General features: G+C 45.9%; 1 protein-coding gene across 3 annotated transcripts in view; it reads left to right on the top strand.

Annotated features, from left to right (window-relative positions):
* FHOD3 (formin homology 2 domain containing 3) overlaps positions 1-23,495 on the top strand; it is a 511,278-nt gene that overhangs the window by 446,667 nt on the left and 41,116 nt on the right. For all 3 annotated transcript variants that reach the window (XM_065932345.1, XM_065932348.1, XM_065932346.1), the window contains 3 exons: positions 8,841-8,999; positions 20,821-21,003; positions 22,598-22,717. In XM_065932345.1, the coding sequence (XP_065788417.1) occupies positions 8,841-8,999; positions 20,821-21,003; positions 22,598-22,717 (462 nt within the window). The remainder of the gene's footprint in view (positions 1-8,840; positions 9,000-20,820; positions 21,004-22,597; positions 22,718-23,495) is intronic.

Raw genomic sequence — 23,495 nt, 5'->3', positions numbered from 1 at the left:
GCCCCTGTGCGCACTCCTGATTAAGGATATCAGGACCTCTGAGATGGAACCCAGGCATCACTGTTGTTTAAAAATGCCCCTGGGGATTCTTTTGTATCCCCCAAATTGTAAAGCACTGGCCTAAATAAATTACATTTCCTGGTTTTCCTTCAGAAAACGTCAGTAGGTTGATCAGACACGTTTCCTCCTCAGATAAATGATGTTGAGTTTCTCCCAGTCGGAGGTGGTAAGTTAATGTTTGCCCATTCTGCCCTCAGCCATGGAGGCAGCCAGGTCTCCTGGCCAAGAAGGAGACTGTCCTGTTCTTTTCTCCAGAATGCCCCTTCCATTAGTCCTGGAGTCCAGTCTTTGGACTCAGAGGGAATTTAGCATGTGGCAATAACCGCAATTTTCTCCTCCTCGAAAACAGAAAGCAAGACATCCACTACCATCTCCTCTGCAAGGAGATCTTCAGAAGCACTGCAGATAACTCACTCACTAGATCTGCTTCCCACTCAGGGACTCCATATTCCTGGGGCTCTGTGCAGACTCTTGTGAGCACCCATGAGTTCATTTCAGGGAGCCCTGGGGGAGTTGCCCATGTCCCTGGGAAGCAGCCCTGGAGGCTAAATTGAGAACCAAGTCCCTGCACTGTCCCCTGGGGCTATCACCATTGGGGTGGGGACACTGCTCTGATCTGACTCTCACATGTACCTAGGTGCCTTTCATCAGTAAATGTAGTACATGCACTAGTTATGAAAAATGTGCATTGATAAACCATGTATTTTTACAATGTAATGTTAGTAGGTTAAAAATGATTTTTTAAAAAAGAGCCAATAGTGTAAAGAGCAAAAACACTATTTTCCAGGTATTGGCCTAAGTACTTTACATGTGTCCATACCAATAATACTATTCTTTTTTTAAAAATTTTATTTATTCATTTATTTATGACCACGCGGGTCTGCATTGCTTTGTTCGGGCTTTTGCTAGTTGTGGTGAGTAGGGTCCACCCTTTGTTGCCTGGCTTCTCTTGTGGAACACAGGCCCTAGGTGCATGGACTTCAGTAGTTGTGGCTCACAAGCTTAGTTATTCCATGGCATGTAGGATCTTCCCAGACCAGGGATTGAACCCATGTCCCCTACATTGGCGGGCAGGCAGATTCTTTTACACCGCAACACCAGGGAAGTCTCAATAATGCTATTCTAATAGTCCTAGCAGACACTTCTGTCATGCTTGCCAGAGGTTGAGTGTTTCTCTCACTGATTTACATCCTTTGTCTTATTTCATCCTTCTAACAAATCCTGCAAGATTGGGTCCCAGATTGAACAGGAGGCACAGAGTGGGCAGTGACTTGCCCAGGCCGCCAGGCTGGGAATGGGTCAGACCCCAGTTGACCCATTTGAGTGATTTGCTGCTCTGGATATTTTCAGTTACCCTTCAGAGCTCCTGTGATCCCCAGATTGCATTTTGTTTTGGCTACTTTCAAGTTCACGCTCTGGACACTTCTTCATTCTCTTCCCTTGGGGATTTTTAAAAATCTTGCCATTTTTTGAAAAAGACTCTTTCTCCTCAATGGTCTGTGTGCTTTGCTACTGCAGTTTCAAATTTCATTTGGTCTGTGATTTTGAGCAAGTCGGTGAACTTCTCTGAGCCTGTTTTTGATTATGGGTGGGGTGTTGTGGAGAAACCAGGCCTGAGCCTGTATGCCTGACCTCCTGGGGTAGTTGAGTAGACCCAGGGCAACAGGGGAGAATGTACTTTTGTGCTGTGCTAACAGGTCTTCATATGCTATTGATTTTCTTATCCTTTGTCTCATGTGACTTTCCTGAGATTCCAGTGTGAGATTTTAAATAGCCTCTAAGTTTAAGGACTACTATTTAACATCAAAGTCTTCCTTTCCACCTTTTCCTAACTGCTGCCTGAATGCTCACCCTTTTCTTTTCCAAAACTGAATGATTATGAGGGAAAGTGATGGTCTTACCCTCAGGATATTGAACAAAATCAGGTTGTGGTCACACATGGTGGTCCCCTACCCCTGTAACCATTCAGAATCAAGTTTGGCACTTTACTTAGAAATCCTGAAAGACTTCTTCTTGGAAGCAATACTTTGTTGCATCCAAAAACCTGACATGTTTGTCTCTTCTCTTTGAGGCCTCTGGTCATCCGTCTCAGCATCAGGATTGGTGTGGCCCCACAGTCCCCTGAGTGGACCTGAATATCTGGTTTAACCATTCTAGAAAATCTTCCTGTTGTATGTGACTTTCTGCCCCTTGGAGTGGCTGAGTTTGCAGGGCCCAACCTCTTGGACTTGCTTGGTTTTAGAAAGCCTACTCCAACCCAGGGAGCTGACCACCAAGTGAATCTGGGCTCCACTGGGGCTGCAGAGAGAAGTCCCAGCCCTCATCCCAAGCCCTGGCAGTTAGCAATCCGTGCTTAAATGGAGAATCCCCTCTGTGCTTCTCAGAAATTCTGTGACTCTTGTGGCCTTGGGTGCTACCTGTTTGAAGCATCCTCTTGGAGGGACTCACTTCTGCTTCCTGAAACTGGACCCTCAGCCCTCTTGAACAGCTTGGGGGAAAGAAGCTGAACTGCCTCAGTGAACTCCTTCCTGGCCCTTCTCTCTAAGAGGTCTCTGCTAGCCTTGACAGCATCTCTTTCCATAGAGGGTGACCTCTGTTTCTCCCCATTTTGGCTGTTACATCCTCTCCCCCCTCCCTGCAGTCCTCTTGGCCAAGTCAAGAACAAACAAAACCCTACATTCCGTCCAAGCCTGAAGCATTTCTCCAGAGACAGTATTTCTGGGAGGGCAGCTCTTGGCATGTTGGAGTCTCCCTGAGAGTTGCTACTTTGAAGGAGGTTCTGGGTGCCGCCACCTCGTTCGGCTCAGAAGTTCAGCTTCACTAGACTTTCTGGGAGCAAACCAGAGCCTGACCTCCTCCCAGAGTGCCCCCTGGCCCTTCAAGGAGCAAGTTCCTCTTTTACCTTGAGTACTTCTGGATGTACTGGGGGCAGTTGCATGTCTAGAGACATCCCCACCCTGGTTTCCCCACTGTAACTTACGGTAACTCTTTAACTGGGCAACTATCTCGTCCGAGAGACAGTTGTTCCAATTTTCATGTTCAGCATCCTCAAGTCCTGCATCCTGCACCTGGGACCTGACCCACAGCTACCCCATCAACATCCTCTTCTCCCTGTGAGTTATTGAGCCCTGAGGGCACAGGTTTGGCACAGGTTTGGCTGATTGACCGTCTATCAAAGAACTGAGGGAGATACCCTCATTTCCTGTTGCCCCAGGATTGACCATTGCTTTCAGTTGCATCCTGGCTCCCTACATTTTTTGTGGGTCTTCATGAAAAATGTCCCCACTCAAGGAGTAGCCACCTAATAGTCACTCAGGAAATACTATTTAAGGAAATGAGATCTATAGTTGAAAAAATATAATAAATAAGGGAAGATACCCTGCCAACCAACAAGAGACAGTTGAAGGACTGAGTTTGCTTTTCAGCCTCGTCTCCTGCCTTTGCTCAGGGTTTGTCATGGATCATCACTGATAATGTCTTGGGACTCCAAAATCAGCAAAAGGGTCTCATGAGGTATGGCATAACCTCACCATGATGACCCTTGGCCATTCTCACACAAGCCTGTGTTCTTGCTTTCTGCTGTCTTTTTTTTTTTTTTTTTTTAAAGAAGAAAGACCTCAGTCAGTTCAGTCTGTTATGATGTTAACCTACCATACTTGTTGTTTTCACTTAAAAATTACTTTGGTTTCGTATTAGAATCAGGCTTTCATAATGGATTGTGGCTTATGGTCTTGCTGTCTTGTTGGAATGCCCTGGATCATTGTAGAGACAGCTTTCTCTGTCCTATTTTTCTATTCTATATTATCAGTATAACTGTTTAGTGCCAATGCCACACATTAATTATATCAGTTTTATAATAAGTTTTTATGGCTGATTGGGTAGATATTATACATATATCTCTCTACTTATGGATCTTTTTACACATATATTCTTTCATAGTAACTTTAGAATATTTTAAAATTCCCAAAACATCTTCTTGGAATTTGATCAGCATCATCTTAAATATATGCGCTGTGCTGTGCTTAGTCACTCAGTCATGTCCGACTTTTCGTGACCCCATGGACTAGAGCCCACGGGCCCCTCTGTCCATGGGGATTCTCCAGGCAAGAATAGTGGAGTGGGTTGCTGTGCCCTCCTCCATGGAATCTCCCAACCCAGGGATCGAACCCAGGTCTCGTGCATTGCAGGTGGTTCTTTACCTGCATATATAATAAATATATGTTATTTGTGTATAAATTTTATGAGGCGAGATAATGAACATCCTTTTAACACTGAGACTTCTTATTCAGGAACATGATGTTTCTTGTTTGCCCACATCTTCTTTTATTACTCTCAAGAAAACGTTGTCACTTCCTTCAAGTAGGGCCTGTATTGATATTTCCAGAGGTTTGGAGTTTTCTTTTTTTTTTTTATTAATTTATTTTTATTGAAGGATGATTGTGTTACAGAATTTTGCTGTTTTCTGTCAAACCTCAACATGAATCAGCCATAGGTGTACATATATCCCCTCCCTCCTGACCCTCCCTCTCATCTCCCTCCCCACCCCACCCCTCTAGGTTGATAACAGAGCCCTTGTTTGAGTTTCCTAGCCCTACAGCAAATTCCCATTGGCTGTCTATTTTACATATGGTAATGTAAGTTTCCATGTCACTCTCCATACATCTCACCCTCTCCTCCCCTCTCCCCATGTCCATAAGTCTATTGGAGTTTTCTTTTCAATCATTTATTTATTTTTGACTGTGCTGGGTTTTGATGCTATGCAGGCTCGTCTCTAGTTGTGGGGCACAGACTTCTCGCTGTGGTGGCTTCTCTTGTCTAGGAGCATGGGCTCTAGGGAGAGCAGGCTTTACTAGTTGCGGCTCGCAGGTTCTAGAGCATGGGCTCCGTAGTGTGGCTCACGGGCTTAGTTGCTCTGAGGCATGTGGGATCTTCCTGGATCAGGGATCAAACCCGTGTCTCCTGCAGGTAGATTCTTTACCACTGAGCCACCAGGGAAGTCTGGTCTGGGGGTTTTGTGTCCTTGTTTGTATGTTGTTTTTCAGGGTGTGTCTGGTCTTGTGTAAAATACAAATCAACTTTCTGATCTCCTGCCTAGAAGTATCACCGCCTATCATCCTCCCAACCCAGTTCCACCTTTGCTGCATCACATCTTAGCCCTTCCTTTCCAGAAGCCTTTAGAAGGTCATTTAACCTTTCCTAACCTCCTTCACAAGGAACCCTGTCTTATCTGCTTTATCTCCTCTTTTCATCATTGACCAATTTCCCATTTTTCTCATTTCAAACAATGGACAGTCACAGACTCTCTGATCAAAGAAGTACAATAAGAATGCAAGTCTCTGAGAAGGACTCTTGGCAAGAATTAAGATGGATGGGTTGGGGGTGAGAAGAGGATGGAAGCAGGAAGCCCATGGTGGCTGCCCTGGGAGGCCGGCACCAGGGGTCAGGTTTGGGATGGAAGTAGTGGGAAGGAAGGCCAGGGCCCGAGAGACTTTATGGAACAGGATGGCTGACAGCCGCTCAGACATAGGACCAGGTGAAGGACATGGTAAAGGTCACTCTTGCTGATCTGGAGCTCGGAAGATTGAAATGGATCAGAATTGATAATGGCTAATCCCTAGACACCAACATGTGCTCCCGGGCACAGAGCACTTTGGCTTGTTCTTGCAGATGTTACTCTGGGTTGTTGTGAGGGGAGGAGACAGTTGGGCAAGCCTACATGACCCACCCCTCATCTCGGGCAGAGCGGCTGCCAAGGCACTAGAGGGGTCAGTGGCATCCAGCGGAGTCTGTTTCAGTAATGAAGAAGAGCATTTAAAATACCCACTTGTATAAAATCCAGAGAGTTAATAATTCAGCTTCAGATATGACTAATTCTTATTCCTTCCTTCTCGAAGTGGGTGGATGTGCTGTGAAAACATGTCGTCTGTAGAAACAGCTTCCCCATTATCTCAGGATGCCCAGAGGCTGGCTTCTTCTCGACTTATGAGAGCAGAGGGTGTCCATTGATGTGAACTGAGTTCTGCTGAGAATGAAGAAAAGGAAATGTCAGGCTTACAGCCACCCCCTGGATCTGTCCTGAGTGCTTGCTGTAGGTGGACACTGGCTGAGGGGGGCAGGCTCAAATCTGAGCGGTCCTTCTCTTTCAAGGTTTTGCCGTGGGACTGTGTCTCCCTCGGGGTGGGCATCTTGCTCTCATTTGCACAAAGGCAGCGGTGGGGCTGGGCCTGCTCAGGCATCTCTGCAGACTCTGTGGATGGGGGTCTAAGGGCTAATGATTCCTAGGGAATCCTTGCCTTTCTGTCAATGCCTCCTGTACTGGAACCTGGCTCTGGGTCGGTGCCTCTCCCATGCCAGGTCCCAGGCTTCTGTCTTCCGTGCTGCCATCCATGAGGCTTCATTCCATACACTCACGAGATGTCTCACTGCTGCCCCTCCAGGCCTCACGTTCACATTCTAGGCAGGAAGATGGAGGAAAGGCAAAAGGCATGGCTCATGGGTCCAGCGCTTTTGAATCGGAAAACAAAAACCCAAACTGCCAGCCTTAGCTGCAAGGGATCCAGGGAGGTGGTTGATTTCACTAACATATTACCAGCCTGAAAGAAATCCAGGCCCTGTTGGTGAGCAGGGAAGAGGGACTAGATGTTGGGCAGTGCCTGGAGGAGGGGGCACCCCACCACCCCAGGGTGGGCACACAGGTCATCACACTCCTCTTCATTCCCTTCTTCAGCATTTTGTCAAACCTTTTCTCATGCCTTCTTAGCATTCCAACAAAGTAATATTTTTTTAAATAATTTTATTTTTGTTTATTTATTTTTGGCTGTGCCAGGTCTTTGTTGCTGCACAGGCTTTTCTCTAGTTGCTGTGAGTGGAGACCACAGTCTAGTTGCAGTGCGTGGGCTTCTCATTGCGGTGACTTCTCTTGTTGCAGAGCACAAGTTCTGGGTGCGCAGGCCTCAGTAGTTGTGGCTTGCAGACTCTGGAGCACAGGGTTAGTAGCTGTGGCTCACAGGCTTAGTTGCTCTGTAGCATGTGAGATCTTCCTGGACCAGGGATTGAACCCATGTCTCCTGCATTGGCAGGTGGACTCTTAACCACCAGACCACCAGGGAAACCCCCAAATAATATTTTAAAATAGATTTCAGCTACATTTCAGGAGCTCCTGATAAGCTTATTGGCTTAAACATATAGAAGACAAGCTTGCCCTGCAGAGTAGGGGTGCATTTATGCCACGTGTCCCTGGGAGCCCACAGTTCCAAGCCCATGACACACCCACAGGAATTGTTCCTCCTGGCCACCAGGCGCCCAAATGGCTGGGATGCTTTCAGTTATTTTCTTCATGAAGAAATTGTAATTTATTCCCAAATGCATGTGTAAGGACCTAAAATAGAATATTAGCAATTGAGCTTGGAAGGGCTCAGTAGGACTTAAGGGGCCGCAGCCAGTTTCTTCCTGCCAGCTCCCAGCCTCTGGTGGCGCAGCAGTCGCTCAGCTGTACCAGGCCCAGCCTGGTTCCTTTCTTCAGAGGAGAGGCTCAGGCCTCAGTGCGGGAGACCAACTGGCGTCAGCTGCTTGGCTGAGACCCGCCTGCAGAGGGGTTCTGAGCAGCTGACTCATGGAGTCCCCTGATGTGGCCCTGGCAACTTCCAGCTTCATCCCTGGCAGTTCCCTGGAACTATTCAGAGGCCCTTCTCCTCTCCTCATCGGCTCCCCCAGCCCCAGGCTAGTCCTAGACATTCTTTAGGGTCCCGCTCGTGTGACAGCTTCTCCAGAGACCCTCACCCCCTCCATCACCAGGTGAGTTGTTCCCCTGAAGCTGGGCCCCTCACTCAGGGAGCTCACCCTTCAGCCTGCTGCACGGTCTCACCCATCCTCGTCAGCCCAGGCTTGTTTCATGAATCAGAATCATCAACCTCCAGGCCTGGGGGCCCCAAGGGAGGCTGCGCAGCACAGGGAGCTTGCTGACCGGCCCCCTTCCACCTGTCCTTTGCTTTCCTGAGAGCTGAAGGGGAAAGTCGGGGACCTTGTCATCATAGCTCTGGGCAGAGGAGAGCGCTGGCTCAGCACCTTAGACCCTTCCTGGCTTCTGGCCGTGTGCCAGCCCTGGGCTGGCCACAGGGGCTGCCCTGAGGATGCCCGGGACAGCAGGGGGCATGGCCCCCTCCTTGGCCTCTTTGCCAGTTCATCCCTCACTCCTCTTTGCCCACCCAGCCGGCCGCATCCAGATGCATGAATGTGGCAGAGAGTGCTCAGGTGTCAGGGCGGAATGCTGAGAAGCCCTGGAGATGCAGAGGGCTGACGCGCCAGCGATGCCGGGTTCCCCCCTGGCTCCCATCTCCTTGGCGCGTGGACCAGCTTTCTCCATCTCTGGGCATGCACCACACGCTCCAGGGCCAACCAAGGCACATTCCAACACCTCGCAGCCCACAGGAAGGGAACTCTGAAAGGTCTGAATCCTGTTTCCACTGCTTCTATGGAAAAAAACAGGGTGTTTCTTCTTCTTTTTTTTTTTTTCTGTCCTTGCAAAATATCATATTTTTCCCAATTGAAGGAAAATCAATTTTATTTTGTACTGTGTCTGACTCGAGAAGTTCCATGGCCGCCCCCCTCTTGGCGGCTTCTCGGGGCTAATCCCTGATTTCTGCGGTGCTGAGCGGTAGCCAGTGCCTCCCTGAGCTGAACCCAGGCCATTTGTTTTCACCTCTAAATAAGTCGTGAGTTTGCTTTTAATAGAGGACCGAAGATGAGGCATTAATCTTGGATTCTCCTTATTTTATCACAAGAAAACGGCTGCAGATGGAAAAAAGCAGGAGATCATTGTCCTGGACTCCAAGAGGAGCAATGCTATTAATATTGGCCTGACGGTCCTGCCCCCTCCAAGAACGATTAAGATAGCCATTTTGAATTTTGATGAATATGCCTTAAACAAAGAAGGGATTGAGGTAAGAGGAGCTCGACGGAGCGTTATTTATGTTCTGTTGCATTACTGTCCAATATGACTTTCTTTCTCCACAGGGTGGCTTGCCACTTTTTTGTCTCTGCCAGACTCTGAATAGTGTCATAATTCTCACATCCTTTTTTTAACTTCTGGGAGTGGGGGAAGAAACCCCACTTTGCTTATTGGGAAGTTCAGGTTTATTTATTAACTTCCTTCTGACTACATTCCACCTGCCTCGATGTGGAAGAAGAACTTGACAGCCTCCACAGGGCACTGGAATGCCTTCTTTCACATCATTTCAAACCAAATACGTTTCATGAACAGTCTTAAAAGTAGGCTTGTCTGTGCACGCTCACCTCCGTGTCAATGGCTTTGTTTGTCTCTTGGCGCCCACTGCGGTGTAGAGATGGGTTTCGCTTGATCAACTGGGGAACCCAAGCCAACTGAGTCCACAGCGTCTATTGGTCTGAGTGGCACAAGTGGAGAGAAGTTGGGCGTCCTGGCTGTGACTGTGTGACCGGTGGGCCCCCCCCGCTGGAGCCGCAGCCCCCCTGCTCTGCCAGGGTCCAGCACCCTCCGCTGTGGGCTGGTGCCCGTTTATGGGAAGTTCAATCTCCTCTTCTAATAATAAAGAGTGAGTGAGTGGAGCCAATGGCTTGGCCCACAGAGTCCTCCAGGGTTGTGACCGGCCTGAGGACCCACTGGGTAGAATGGGGAATCTCAGGACACTGCTTCATGACATTTGTGGCACCCACGCCTCCTCCTGTTGGCACGGAGCCCTGGATTCCTTGAAAGCATCTCCGTACCGGAGGTTCCCGCATACCCAGTCTCATTTGAAAGACTCGAGAGTGAGGGAAGCCAGTGAAGCCTGGCTGCAGTGAGGGAGAGGGGCTTCGGCAGGAGAGTCGGAAGTGAGGAAGGGCTGGGGGGCTGTGCCGGCCTCACCCCCAGGCCTGAGTGTGAGAGGGGGGTGGGGGCCATAGAGCGAAGTGGTGCCTGAACCCAGGTGGGCAGGCATGCCTTGTGCTTTGGAAAGCAGAGGCCTTCACAGCAGAAGCTGTGTTCCTAGAGGTTTGTACTGATTGAGTACAGATTTCAACATCCATGCTACCCAGAACCTTGGAATGTGACCTTATTTGGAAGTTGGGTCTGTGCAGGCGTGATCAAGCTAAGATAAGGTCGTCCTGGATTAGGGTGAGCCCTGCTCCCCTGGCTGATAGCCTTCTAAGAAGAGAGAAGTTTGGAGACAGACACAGCGCGGAAGGCCATGTGTACACAGAGGACACCCAGGGGGAACACCCGTGGGATGATGGAGGCAGAAACTGGAGGGATGTGTTTACAAGACAAGGAACGCCGAGAAGTGCCTGCAACTTCTAGAAGCAAGGAAGAGGAAAGGAAAGAGCCTCCCCTTGAGTCTTCAGAAAGAGCATCGCCCTGTGGACACCTTGATGTTAGACTTCTAGTCTCTCAGACTGTGAGGGAACACATTCCTATGGTTTGAAGCCCCCCAGTTTGCGATGCTTGGTTATAGCAAACCTAGGAAACCAGCTAAGGCCTGAGCAGTTCTGCCTTAGAAGCACCCACATGGCCTGTGCCAGGAGCAGGTGTGACGAGGGATGTGCACTGGCCACTGGCCGGAGAGAGAGTGGGGCCTGAGCCCTGGAGTCAGGCCAGGCAGCACAGGCAGGGAGTGAGGGCATGTGGCAGACGCGGGAGGGGGTCCAAAGGAGACAGCAGGCAAGTACAGAGGGGGACACCGAGGCAGCTGCCAGACAGTGAGAAAGGAGGGGGCAGGGCTGGCCTCAATATGGGGCAGCCTCACCCTGGGGCCCCCAGAGCAACCAGGGAGAAAGGCGTTCATGTCCGTCAGGCAGGTGGGGGCTGCCAGTCGGCTCAAACCAAGTGCAAAGTGTCTCTCACACAAGTCAGATGACATGGTAGGTGCTCGTGCATGATTTGGCCATCCTGTTTACTTCACAGGATCTTTGAAAGATTGCAGAAGCTTCAGATTCATACATAGAGAGGCTTCAAATGCAGCCAGAGGCAGCTTGACTGAAGGAAAAAATGACAACCTCCCCTTTTAAAAATATTTCCCCTTCTTGCCATGAGAACTTGAAAGTCCATCAAAAGAGATGGATTCCTTTGGTTTTGCCTTTGTTCTGTCCCGAAATGTCAGTCTCCCTGGGTAGGGGAAGTTTCAGATACTCAGACTTTAGAATGAATCAAATTACTTTTTCCTTTTCTGACTGGTTTCCAGCTGAGCATCTTTTTGTGCCAGGAAGGAATGATGATAGGAAAGTAATGATGACAAATAGAGGAGCAGCAGCACATTAATAAACTAGACTTTCACGGGTTTCCTCCTCCGGGCCAGACACCAAGTAGGGTCTGCTCACAGAGGCTCATCAGAACCTTACGAGGTGCCTACTATTATGTTCCTCATCTTAAAGTTGAAGAGGATGCATCCCAAAGTTAATCTGTCTGTGCCCAAGCTCACAAGCCAGTAAGAGGTCAAACTGAAATATGGTTTATAGAGCCTGAGTCTGTAGTGCAATCCACGGGCCAGCCCTGGGGGCGGCTGGCCCAGCTGGGCTCTCTGGGTCTGGACTCACCCACGGAAAAGAACAAGAGGGAATCTGAAAGGGGAGTGAGGAGACACACATGAGACACTGCAGTCTGCATCACAGTGCTGCCTACAGTTTTCCTCCAGGAGTAGCTGGTGTATGAAATTGTGTACGGTGAACAGATATAGCCACGGAACACACTGTCTAACCCTTCCTGAGAGTTTGCTGTGTCGTGAGGCTTGGTAGATCATCATTTCGGTGCAGTTCAGTTCAGTCACTCAGTTGTGTCTGACTCTTTGTGACCCTATGGACTGCAGTGCACCAGGCCTCCCTGTCCATCACCAACTCCCAGAGCTTACTCAAACTCATGTCCATTTAGTTGATGATGCCATCCAACCATCTCATCCTCTGTTGTCCCCTTCTCCTCCTGCCTTCAATCTTTCCTAGCATCAGGGTCTTTTCCAATGAGTCAGTTCTTCACATCAGGTGGCCAAAGTATTGGAGTTTCAGCTTCAGCATCAGTTCTTCCAGTGAATATTCAGGACTGATTTGCTTTAGGGTAGACTGGTTGGATCTCCTTGCTCTCCAAGGGACTCTCAAGAATCTTCTCCAACACCACAGTTCAAAAGCATCAGTTCTTGGGACTCATCTTTTTTTATAATCCAACTCTCACATCCATACATGACTACTGGAAAAACCATAGCTTTGACTAGACAGACCTTGTTTGGCAAAGTAATGTCTCTGCTTTTTAGTAGCTCATATATAGTCATAAAGATGGAGTTACACATTTTTGTCACAGTTTTCATTGGAAGCAGGGTTTCTCAGCTGTGGCTCTATTGCCATTCTGGGCTGGACAGTTCTTTATTGTGGGAGCTGCCCTGTGGGTTGTAGGGTGTTCACAGCATCCCTGGCCTCTGCCCATATGATGCCAGTAGCACTGCCCCAGTGGTGACAACCAAGAGTGTTTCTTAGACTGTGTCAACATACTGTGGGGGCAGAATCACCCTGACTGAGAGCCGCTTCCCTGAAGCGGCCTGAGTGAATGCAGAGAGAGTGTGTATTTTCAATGCTTGTTGGTTGTAGCTGAAAAGAGTCCAGCAGAAACCACTCCTCATGGAGAACCTGTAACCCAGGCCCTCCCAGTCAGTACCTGCTGCCTGTGACTTCACTGATCTAGAGGCCTGTGGGGGCAGAGATGGTGTCCATTCTGCACAAAGCCGCTCTCCCAGAGCTTATTGTCTAGTCTTGTTCAGAAGTTAAATCAGGGCTGAGAAGAGATGGAAGTCATGTCCTTACAGATCTTTACTAATATGATTTCCAGCTTGTACCCAAGTGGCCTTTTGCTAAACCATCTTCTCTGTAGCATGGCACCATGGCCTAATGGGGCTGCATGAAACCTCTGTGTACCCGGACGTGATTAGGATGTATTCACTGACATGTTGCTTGGCAACTCCATGTTCTATATCTGACTCATGGAAACCCACAGGAGTAATTAACTAACTTCATTACAAAAGTCATTCTTCATAAGATTATTAAATTTTAGACTATGATTAGGGCCCATCCCTAAGTTGCATTAATGATATTTTCCCATGTAAAATGTCCTTGAGATATCATACTTTGCTGACAAAGATTCATCTAGTCAAAGCTGTGGTTTTTCCAGTAGTCATGTATGGATGTGAAAGTTGGACCATAAAGAAAGACGAGCGCCAAAGAATTAATGCTTTTGAATTGTGGTGTTGGATAAGACTCTTAAGAGTCCCTTGGATAGCAAGGAGATCCAATCAGTCCATCCTAAAGGAGATCAGTCCTGAATATTCATTGGAAAGACTGATGCTGAAGCTGAAGCTCCAATACTTTGGCCACCTGATGCAAAGAACTGATTCATTGGAAAAGACCCTGATGCTAGGAAAGATTGAAGGCAGGAGGAGAAGGGGACGACAGAGGATGAGATGGTTGGATGGCATCACTGACTCAATGCGCATGAGTTTGAGTAAGCCCCAAGAGTTGGTGATGGAAGCCTGGTATGCTGCAGTCCATAGGGTCACAAAGAGTCGGATAAGACTCATCGACTGAACTGAAGGAGGGTTTTCTATTTTTCCTTGCTTTTTTCATTTTTGTAGCATTTGTGTTCACTCAGAGGGTTAACACAATTGAATGGTCCCAAACGACATTTAACTTGATGCTGCTTGGCTGCCAGGCCAGTCAGCATCCTAGAAACAGACATTCCCTTTGGCTTCCTGTACAAAACTGCAGCATCTTTGCAAGCAGTTTATGTTGGAGAATCCCGTCTATGGGTCCCTGAGTGAGAGCCAGGAACACACAGTTGAACCTGAGTGCAGGAGCCAGTCAGTGGGGTCTGCAGGCCCAGGAACCAGAATGTCCTGATGACTGGGCACATTAGCCACACTGGTAGTTTGTGGAAGTACCATGAACATGGAGGTGGTGCTGGAAGGTAGGAGGAGCTCCTGGGTAGGTCTCTAGCTCTGCCTCAGTTGATCCAACTTGACTTCAGGCACCACATCTTCATCTTCAAATTTGCTGCATAATTCTGCCTTACCTGCCTCACCAAGCAGTCACAAGAATGAAAGAAGATACCATCGAAAGAGAACCTTGAGAGGTTAACCTTTAACCTTGAGAAGTTTTTTTTTTTTTTAATTCTCTATGAGACTCCGTGCATGATGGAAAGCCATTATCTCATGGGATGGCAAGTTGCAAACCATCCACCCTTGGCCAAAACAGCTCCAACTTTTTGCTGTTAGATACTTATCCAGAGTCATAGCCAGGTTTCTGTTCAGAATTCACAAGGCATGATGATTACTTATTCTGGTCTCATCTGCAGGTGAATGAGATGGCCAAACCCCAGAATATTTGGGTCCATAAAAAATAAGGCTTAGGCATTTTTCTCTTAAATATGATTTTCCGATACAAAAGCAAGCATACTTAAAGCAGTGCTAGACAAACACTGTCTGGGGGAAAGCAAAAAACCGCCAAGATTATCATGTCATGGTCTTGTTTGATGTTTTTCTCCTTGTGCAACCAGATGATCATCACAGGATCATCAGTAAATCTACTGATGCGGTAAAGAGCAGATTAAAGGTATTCTCATTCTGTTATCTGCTCATGGAAAAATGGGGGCCGTCACTTTATATAAGGTAGCTTTGACCTGCTGTCCCCCTGTCTTATGACTATTTTTATTGTCAGTGATGTGTAAAAAAAAAAAAAGTAAAATTAACTGGCAGATGGCAACCCCATAAATCTTCAACAGTGAACAAATGGTTTAAATTAGTCAGAGAAGTGAAAAACAAAAGTAAGAGTGTTTGATTACTTTCCCAAAGGAAAAAGGCAACAAAAGTCATCACATGAAAATGCCTTCTGAAGAAGGGGGAAAGTGTTGACAACTTTGTGTTTTGGAATCCTTGTACATGCTTAAAACAATTTGAACATTAAGAAAATTAGAATACAAATTCTTCATTGAGTTTCCCTTTTGAAAACTAGTTTAAATGCTGAGTATTTCGAAATAAGTGGCATCTGCTTGGATTGTTTTGGTCTTTTTGAAGTGTCATCTGTATGGGCAGGTGAGATCAATAGCATCAGTCTGCGGGTAGGCAATGGGCTGAGCATCTCCCCAATGCACATTCCTCCCACTTAATCTGTGTTTGGGGCATGATAGAGAGGATGTTGGAAAAAGAAGTATCTAGAGCTCACCACCTGTGAACTCACTCTGACCCCACCCCAGACACATCTTCAATACAGTTTGTTGTCACTGGCTTCTGATAGCCTCCTGAGGCTGCCCTCTCTGATAACACTCATGAGCCCAGGACAACTACTATTCCACCTACATATATCCTGAGACATGATTGTGTAAATATCTGCACGTTTGCTGATTATGATGTCGTGTCCAGTCTTTTATGTTATTCTTAATTTTTTGAATTAATATGGGGTAAAATTGACTTCATGTGGATCACAACAAACTGGAAAATTCTGAAAGAGATAGGAATAGCAGACCACCTGACCTGCCTCCTGACAAGTCTGTGTGCACATCAGGAAGCCAGTTAGAACTGTACATGGAACAACAGACTGGTTCCGAATTGGCAAAGGAGTACATCAAGGCTGTATATTGTCACCCTGCTTATTTAACTTATATGCAGAGTACATCATGAGAAATGCTGGGCTGGATGAAGCACAAGCTGGAATCAAGATTGCCAGGAGAAATATCACTAACCTCAGATATGCAAATAACACCACCCTATGGCAGAAAGTGAAGAAGAACTAAAGAGCCTATTGATGAAAGTAGAAGAGGAGAGTGAAAAAGCTGGCTTAACATTCAGAAAACTAAGATCATGGCATGTGGTCCCATCACTTCATGGCAAATAGATGGGGAAATAATGGAAACAGTAAGAGACTTTATTTTGGGGGGCTCAAAAAGTCACTGCTGATGGTGATGGCTGCCATGAAATTAAAAGACTCTTGCTCCTTGGAAGAAAAGTTGTGACCAACCTAGGCAGCATATTAAAAAGCAGAGACATTACTTTGCCAACAATGGTCCATCTAGTCAAAGCTATGGTTTTTCCAGTAGTCATGTATGGATGTGAGAGTTGGACTCTAAAGAAAACTGAGTGCCGAAGAACTGATGCTTTTGAACTGTGGTGCTGGAGAAGGCTCTTGAGAGTCCCTTGGAGAGCAAAGAGATCCAACCAGTCCATCCTAAAGGAAATCAGTCCTGAATATTCATTGGAAGGACTGATGCTGAAGCTGAAACTCCAATACTTTGGCCACCTGATGTGAAGAACTGACTCATTGGAAAAGACCCCGATGCTGGGAAAGATTGAAGACAGGAGGCGATGGGGATGTCAGAGGATGAGACGGTTGGATGGCATCATCGACTCAATGGACAAGAATTTGAGCAAGCTCCAGGAGTTGGTGATGGACAGGGAGGCCTGGCGTGCTGCAGTCCATGGGGTCATAAAGATGGACACAACTGAGTCACTGAACTGAACTGAACTGAAAATTGACTCTAGGGGAGTCCAGATCTATTGAGTCTTAGGGCTTAGTTGCTCAGTCGTGTCCAACTCTTTGCACCTCCAGCAACTGGAGTCTGCTCAGCTTCTCTGTCCATGAGATTTTCCAGGCAAGAATGCTGGGGTGGGTAGCCACTCCCTTCTCCAGGTGAATCTTCCCGACCCAGGGATTGAATCCAGTTCTTCTGCATTGCAGGCAGATTCTTTACCATCTGAGCCACCAGGGAAGCTCATTTTAAAACACATAAATTCCTGCAATGACCACTGTAGTCACGCTTCAGAACAGTCCCATCTGCTGGAAAAGCTCTTGTGCTGTCTCTTTCTAGTCACACCCTTAACCCACCTAGCCCCTGGTAAGCAAGAATCTGTACTCATCACTATGGTTTTGTCTTTTCAAGAATGTTACATACATGGAGTCATATAGTGAGTAACCTTTAGAGAATGACTTCTTCCACTCAGCATGATTAATGCCTTTGAGATTCATCCAAGTTGCAGTTTGTATCTACAGTTGATCCCTTTTTGTTGCTGAGTATCATGAGTAGGGATGTACCACTGACTCTTCATCTATTTGCCCATTGAAGAATATTTGGCTTCATCCAGTTGCTGGCAGTTATGAATAGAGCTACTACAAATACTCAAGTACAAGTTTTAGTGTGAACGTAAGTTTTGATTTTTCCAGGGTAAATGCAAATGGAATTGCTATGATAGCTCTGTGTTTAATCTTTTGAGGAACTGCAATTTGTCTTTTCATTCTCTTAACAGTGTCTTTCACAGAGAAGAAGTGTTTAATTTGAATGAAGGTTAATTTATCAACCTATTCTTTTTTGGTATCATGTCTTGGAGTTCACCGTGTAACCTGGATCACAAAGATTTTCTCCTGTATTTCCTTCAAAAAGTTTTGTAGTGTTACCTTTATTTTGATATCTGTGATCCCTTTTGAGTTAAATTATCTAGAAGATAGTGTTATCTAGAAATTAATTTATCTAGTTAACTAGAAGTTATCTAGTTTTCTGGAGGTTAACTTATCTAGAAGAGCTTCCCTGGTGGCCCCGATGGTAAAGAATCTGCCTGCAATACAGGAGACCTGAGTTTGATCTCTGGGTCAAATAGACCTCCTGGAGGAGGAAATGGCTACCTACTCTGTTATTCTTGCCTCGGGAGTTCCATAGACAGAGGAGCCTAGTGGCCTCGTCCATGGGGTTGCAGAGAGTCAGACATGACTGAGCAGCTCACAGTTTACCTAGAAGCTAGGTTTCAGTTGAGGTTCACTTTTTGCATATGGATTCCAGTTGGTCCAACGCCATTTGTGGAAAGCACTGTCATTTGTCTATTGACAGCCTTCACACCTTGTCAGCATCACTGGGCGGCATCTGCGTAGGCTATTTCTGGATGCCCTGTTTGGTCCCGCTGATCTATGTATCTAACCTGCACTGCAGCCCATGCTACACTGTCTTAATGCTGCAGCTTTGTGGTAGGTCTTTGTGACTCCTTCAAGAGTATCCTTTTTCAGAATTATTTTGGATTGACTATTTTGGTCCTCTGCCTTGCCATATAATTTTTAAAAGCGGCGTATCTATATCCACACACAAAAAAATCATACTATTTTGATTGTAATTGAGTTAAATTTATGTATCAGTTTTGGGAAGACTAACATCTTGACTATATTGAGTCTCTCAGTCTCTGAACACAGTTTATCCCCCGTTTATTTAGTTCATCTTTGATTGCTTCCATCAGCATTTCTACTTTCCACAGGCAGATCCTACACATACTTTGTTAGATTCATCCCTAAGTATTTCATTGTAAACAGTGTTTTTAAAAAAAATTTAGTTTGTAATTGCTCCTTAGTAATGTACAGAAATAAAATGGATTTTTTTTGTGTGTATTGACCTTGTATCATGCAACATTGTTTACTCATTAAGTTGTTTTGTCGATTCCTCAAAATTTTCTGTGTGGACAATTATGCCATCTGTGATGGGGACAGTTTTATCTTTTCCTTTCCAATCTGTATGTATTCTTAAAATTTTATGTACCTTGATATGATTTCTACACAATGTTAAATAAGAACGGTGAGAGTGGACACCTTGTTTTGTTCCACATCTTAGAAGGAAAGCATTCTCCCTGTCACCATTAAGTATGAAATGAGTTGTGGGATTAATGTCACCTGTCAAGTGGGAAAAATTTTCTTCTATTATGGATTGCTGAGTTTTTGGTTGTGAACGGAAATTGAGTTTTATCAAAATTTCTTTGCATCAATTGAAATGACTGTGTGAATTTTCTTGTTCACACTGTTAATCTGGTAGATTAATTGCATTGATTGATTTTTTTTTCATATTGAGTCAACCTTGAGATTATTTTAAAATATATTGCTATATAAAATATAGCAATCGATTTACATATCTTAAAATATTGGAATTTAGTTATATACTCTAAAATATTTTGTTAAGGATTTTTCACATCTGGTTCATCAGGATATTGGTCTGGAGTTTTCTTGTATTATCTTTGTTTTTTTTATTGGGCTCATTCTAATCTCATAAAAAGAATTTGAGAATTGTTCCATCACGTATTTGAGTTCAAGCCACAGATTCTGACCTACCTTCTGCCGACTGTGGTCCCAGTTTCAGCTCAGTTTTCAAAGTCCAGTTAAGGTTTTAAAGCCTCTGACATGCAGTTGAAGGTCAGATTCACACATGAGCAGTTCAGGGAGAAGCTCAGAAGTTCTGAAACAGCTTTGTGCCCTTGCTTGGCAGGCTCTTCATCTTTCATGACCTCCCCATTGCTCTCCGGTTTTCTGGGGCCTTCCTTTTTAGTAAAGCTGGGACTTTAGCTACCTCATTTTGCCATGCACTTGCTATCACTGTGCCCATGTCTGGGGCTAAGCCAAGCGAGGGGAGAGAAGAAAAGCAACAGGGGTTGGCCCCACCTCTTGGGGCCACAGCTCCACTGATTGGAGAGGAAGTTTCCCTTCATGTGAGTTTTTGGACCTGCCCACGCTGCTGCCACCATGCAGAGACCCTTTCCCACACCAGGAGAAAGAACTCGAAGGCTGCCCTGGAGCTGTCTGTCTGCCCCTGATACACTCTTCCAGACTTTGGGCTGCCTGATCCCAGGTTGGGGAATACCAGAGGGAGAATGGTCAACTCCTTACCAGTTCAGTTGAACTTTTAGTTCTGGTCTTTTTTCCCTCTGTCCACCTGCTACTGTTGATTTTTTTTACAGTCTTCAAATAGCTTCTCCCTGCCTACTGTCCAGGGTGTGTAGTTGCATTCCGTGGGAGAGTGCTTACCCATCTCTCCCAGAACTGGAACTCCTTCCCACGCCTTATCCAGAGGCTTGCCATTGTTGAGAAGTAACTAAAGCTGCTTAGAATTAATGTAAATTACTGAAAAGTATGGTGCAGTGTGTATTTCTTTGCTTTGATATTCTCATTTGTTAAGTGAGAGAAAAATAATGACACCTTCCCTTTAGTAATGTTGTATGTGCAGTGTCACATAATGGGAATTTTGACCTTCATTAAAAATGTAATCACTAAGGAATCTGAACTTATAAGACTCATAATCCTTCTGACATCTGTTTGTTTCCTCTGTTTTCCAAAACTGACTTTTAGCAGAAACAAATAGAAGCAGAAAGTGGTACTCTTTCCATTAGTAGGTAAGTATTGCTCTTTGTAAGGACCATCATCGTTTTTTCCTTAATTGGACTTGAGTATGAGGTTAAAATGTTGTAATTTCTATATACAACTTGAAATACTTTTGAAATATTTAAAACAATTAAAATTATAGTATGACCTGTAGTACAAAACTTACTCTGAGTTCTTTGGAAATGATTTATTTTTGTAAGATCCGAAATTAATCCATGAGAAGAAGCATATGTTCTTAACATGTTTCACTTTATTTCTTAAGGAACAGGCAGCTGTTCTCTAATCTTTTCTTGTTTCACCTTTCTCTCGTCTCCCATCCCTTTCTTGCCTGGAATGTTCTTCATGTACAAGACTCAGGAAATTTGGGAAAGTTGCTTATGAAACTGGAGATTTAAAGAGAGAAAGACGGAATGTTAAAACCATTGCATGTGAATTTAGATGCTGCGTAGGGCGTCTCTTCTAGAAAGTTTATTTGTATGTAGCGCCTGTTTATGATGAGAGCCCTGACAACAGAATCTCTCTCCTACCTGGCTGGAAAGTTATCCTATGAATTTGGAAATGTCACAGGGTTCATCACTAAGAGTACACGATATCTTTCCATCTTTCCAGAAAATTCTAACCATGATTCCCACTGAAGAGGAAAAGCAGAAGATTCAGGAAGCACAACTGGCCAACCCTGAGGTGCCCCTGGGCAGCGCAGAGCAGTTCCTCCTGACCCTCTCCTCCATCAGCGAGCTCTCGGCACGGCTCCACCTCTGGGCATTCAAAATGGATTATGAAACTACAGAAAAGGTAAGCGCTTAGGAAGCGAGGCAGCCAGTCTTATGTCCCCAGGGTTGAGAAAGTCCATTTTTTTAGTGGTGAACGTAATGAAGTGTTATTCCTGAGACAGGGTTTGAAGGGTGAGTTGATGGTGATGGGGTCGTGTCTACATTGAGTGTTGAGCAGACTCCCAGTGAGGGGTTATTCTAAAGTGTCTGCCTGACACCAGCCTCTGATACTTGACTGGTTAAAAAAAAAACAACTGTTAAATGTTTTTCTGACTCTATATGCTCAATGTAGAAAATGTAGACAATACAGAAAAGCACAATATGGATAGTGACTTGTAATCCTTCTATCTGATGATGGTCACCTCACTGCCATTGACTGTGGTAATTAGCAGGTCATGGGGTTCCTTTGAGAGAGGCTCTCAGTAGAAAACCTGAGATGGACAGATTGCAAGAGGTTGAAAGGAGAGTAGAAGGAAAGGGACTTTGATAGTGAAGGCACGGAAGACTCATCTCAAATAGAAAGTAGAAGAAGGAGGTGTTCCCTCTGGTCTGGCATGAGGTATTTTTGCAGACTGAGCAGAAGGAATCAGTGGAAAGAACAAGGGAGGGATGGACAGTGAACTGGAGGTGACCTTGAGTGAGAAGTGCCCTGGGGAAGGTGGAGAGGCTGTGTGATCTTCCTCTTTCTGTAAAGGACAGAGCATGTTCCTTGCTGAGGGCCACACAGGTAGCAGTGGGCTTAGGGTGTTTCAGGAGAAACTGCTGTGTTTGAATTCATTCCAGAATTGAACAGGGATGAAGAAGTCTAGGGGGACTAAGGTAACTTGGTTGCAAAACCAGTCAGCATGTTCGGGTGATTTTCTGTAGCAAAGTGAGGTAACTTAATGGAGAAAACAGGTCATTGAGTCAGTCTTGGCTGGGGACTGGTAGGGCCTGCTGAGCAGAAGTAAGGCTGCAATGAATGAAGCCCAAGCTGCTGGCTTTAGGGTCCATGCTTGGGGAGAGCCTCAGTGAGGATACTGAGGTAGGGGGCTGTTATGAAACAGTAGGACAGAGGGAAGGAGAGACTGAGGCCATGAGGTTATAGGACAGGCTACATGTCTGAGAGAGTGGGAGTTAGGAAGGTGGTGGGAGTCATGAGGATGGTGGCCTTCTAGAAAGTAACCCAGGCCAAGAGGTGGCCAGCCACAGGGTGCCTAGAGGGGATGTTAGGAGACCTGGGCCCTGGGACAGTGATGCCAGTTTCCAGCGTCACCTGCCTGGGAGACAAAGAGGAAGACTGTGGTTCAGATGCTGAAGGAACATGTGAAGGATGAGTTCTGTAGGCATCAACCATAGTCAGGAGAGAGCTTGGGAGACGGGCAGAAAAAGGGGAAGACACCTAGCCAGGCTCCTGTGAGCCGCAGGGACCCACCTAGTCTCCACTGAAGGGACTCTGGGGCCAGACTTTTTCCTGTCACTGCTCTTTTCAGTACCTGAAAGCTTGTGCCAGTCACATGGGATTGCCTTATACTGGGAGGACTCCACTGGTTATGACCTTGTACAAAAATGTGAAAGAGCAAAGTAAAGCCAAAGTGTACACTCTATCACCTTCTAATGTTTTTTTTAATTGAAAGGAAGTGGCAGAACCACTTTTGGACCTGAAAGAAGGAATAGACCAGTTGGAGAACAATAAAACCTTGGGCTTTATCCTGTCTACTCTCTTAGCCATTGGGAACTTTCTAAATGGAACTAATGTAAGTCTCCCCATCCTTTTCCTCCTACCTCCCTGGTCACAGAATCCCCGCCCTTCCCTTGCTGGTGGATCACTGATCTTCCGAGGCACGGTTGAACAGTTTTCACTGGTGTTGTTTTTTGGTGAAAATTTAGAGGTTTTGTCCTTAAAATATCAGGGCCTATTTATTCAAGCCTGTATCTTGCTACAAATAAGAAAATGTAAAAAAATAAGCACATTATTCCTTAGGAAGCTTGGCTCCTGTCACAGTTGACTTTGGAAATATTTTCTTCTACAGTTTTTTTCTTTTTCTTTTTCTCCCTGAGCTTATCACTTAAATATTTGTACTCATACACATTATAAACACACTTAAACAAAAAACCAGCCTATCTTTAGCCAGGAAATAGAAAATCCCCAGCAGGGAAGGGATTAGGAAGTTGTGGCTGCCTACATGGCAGAAACCCCACGCCCAGCACCCTGATTTAGGAGCAGAGCCCTAGCCCATGGCTGACGGCCATGATCAGGAAGGGCTGGAGGCTCATTTCTCTATCAGGGTGGCTGGTGCTTGTGTGGTCTGCTAAGGCTGCTGGATCATGTGGCTTGAGATGCTTCAATCCCAAAGGAACTAAATATTGGGCTCCTCCAAGAGGGTGTTAATTCTAACCATTTGTACCTTTCCTCGAGCCTGCATAACACTTGTTCTCCACATCCTCTCCAGCACTTATTGTTTGTAGATTTTTTTGATGAGGGCAAACAGAACAGCAAGGGAAGAAGGGGGTGGGACAAATAGAGAGAGTAGC

The sequence above is a fragment of the Muntiacus reevesi genome, chromosome 4 (genome assembly GCF_963930625.1).
Source record: "Muntiacus reevesi chromosome 4, mMunRee1.1, whole genome shotgun sequence".
Lineage (NCBI taxonomy): Eukaryota > Metazoa > Chordata > Mammalia > Artiodactyla > Cervidae > Muntiacus > Muntiacus reevesi.
Note: the sequence above shows the minus strand (reverse complement) of the source record. Positions and strands in the feature narration are given on the sequence as shown.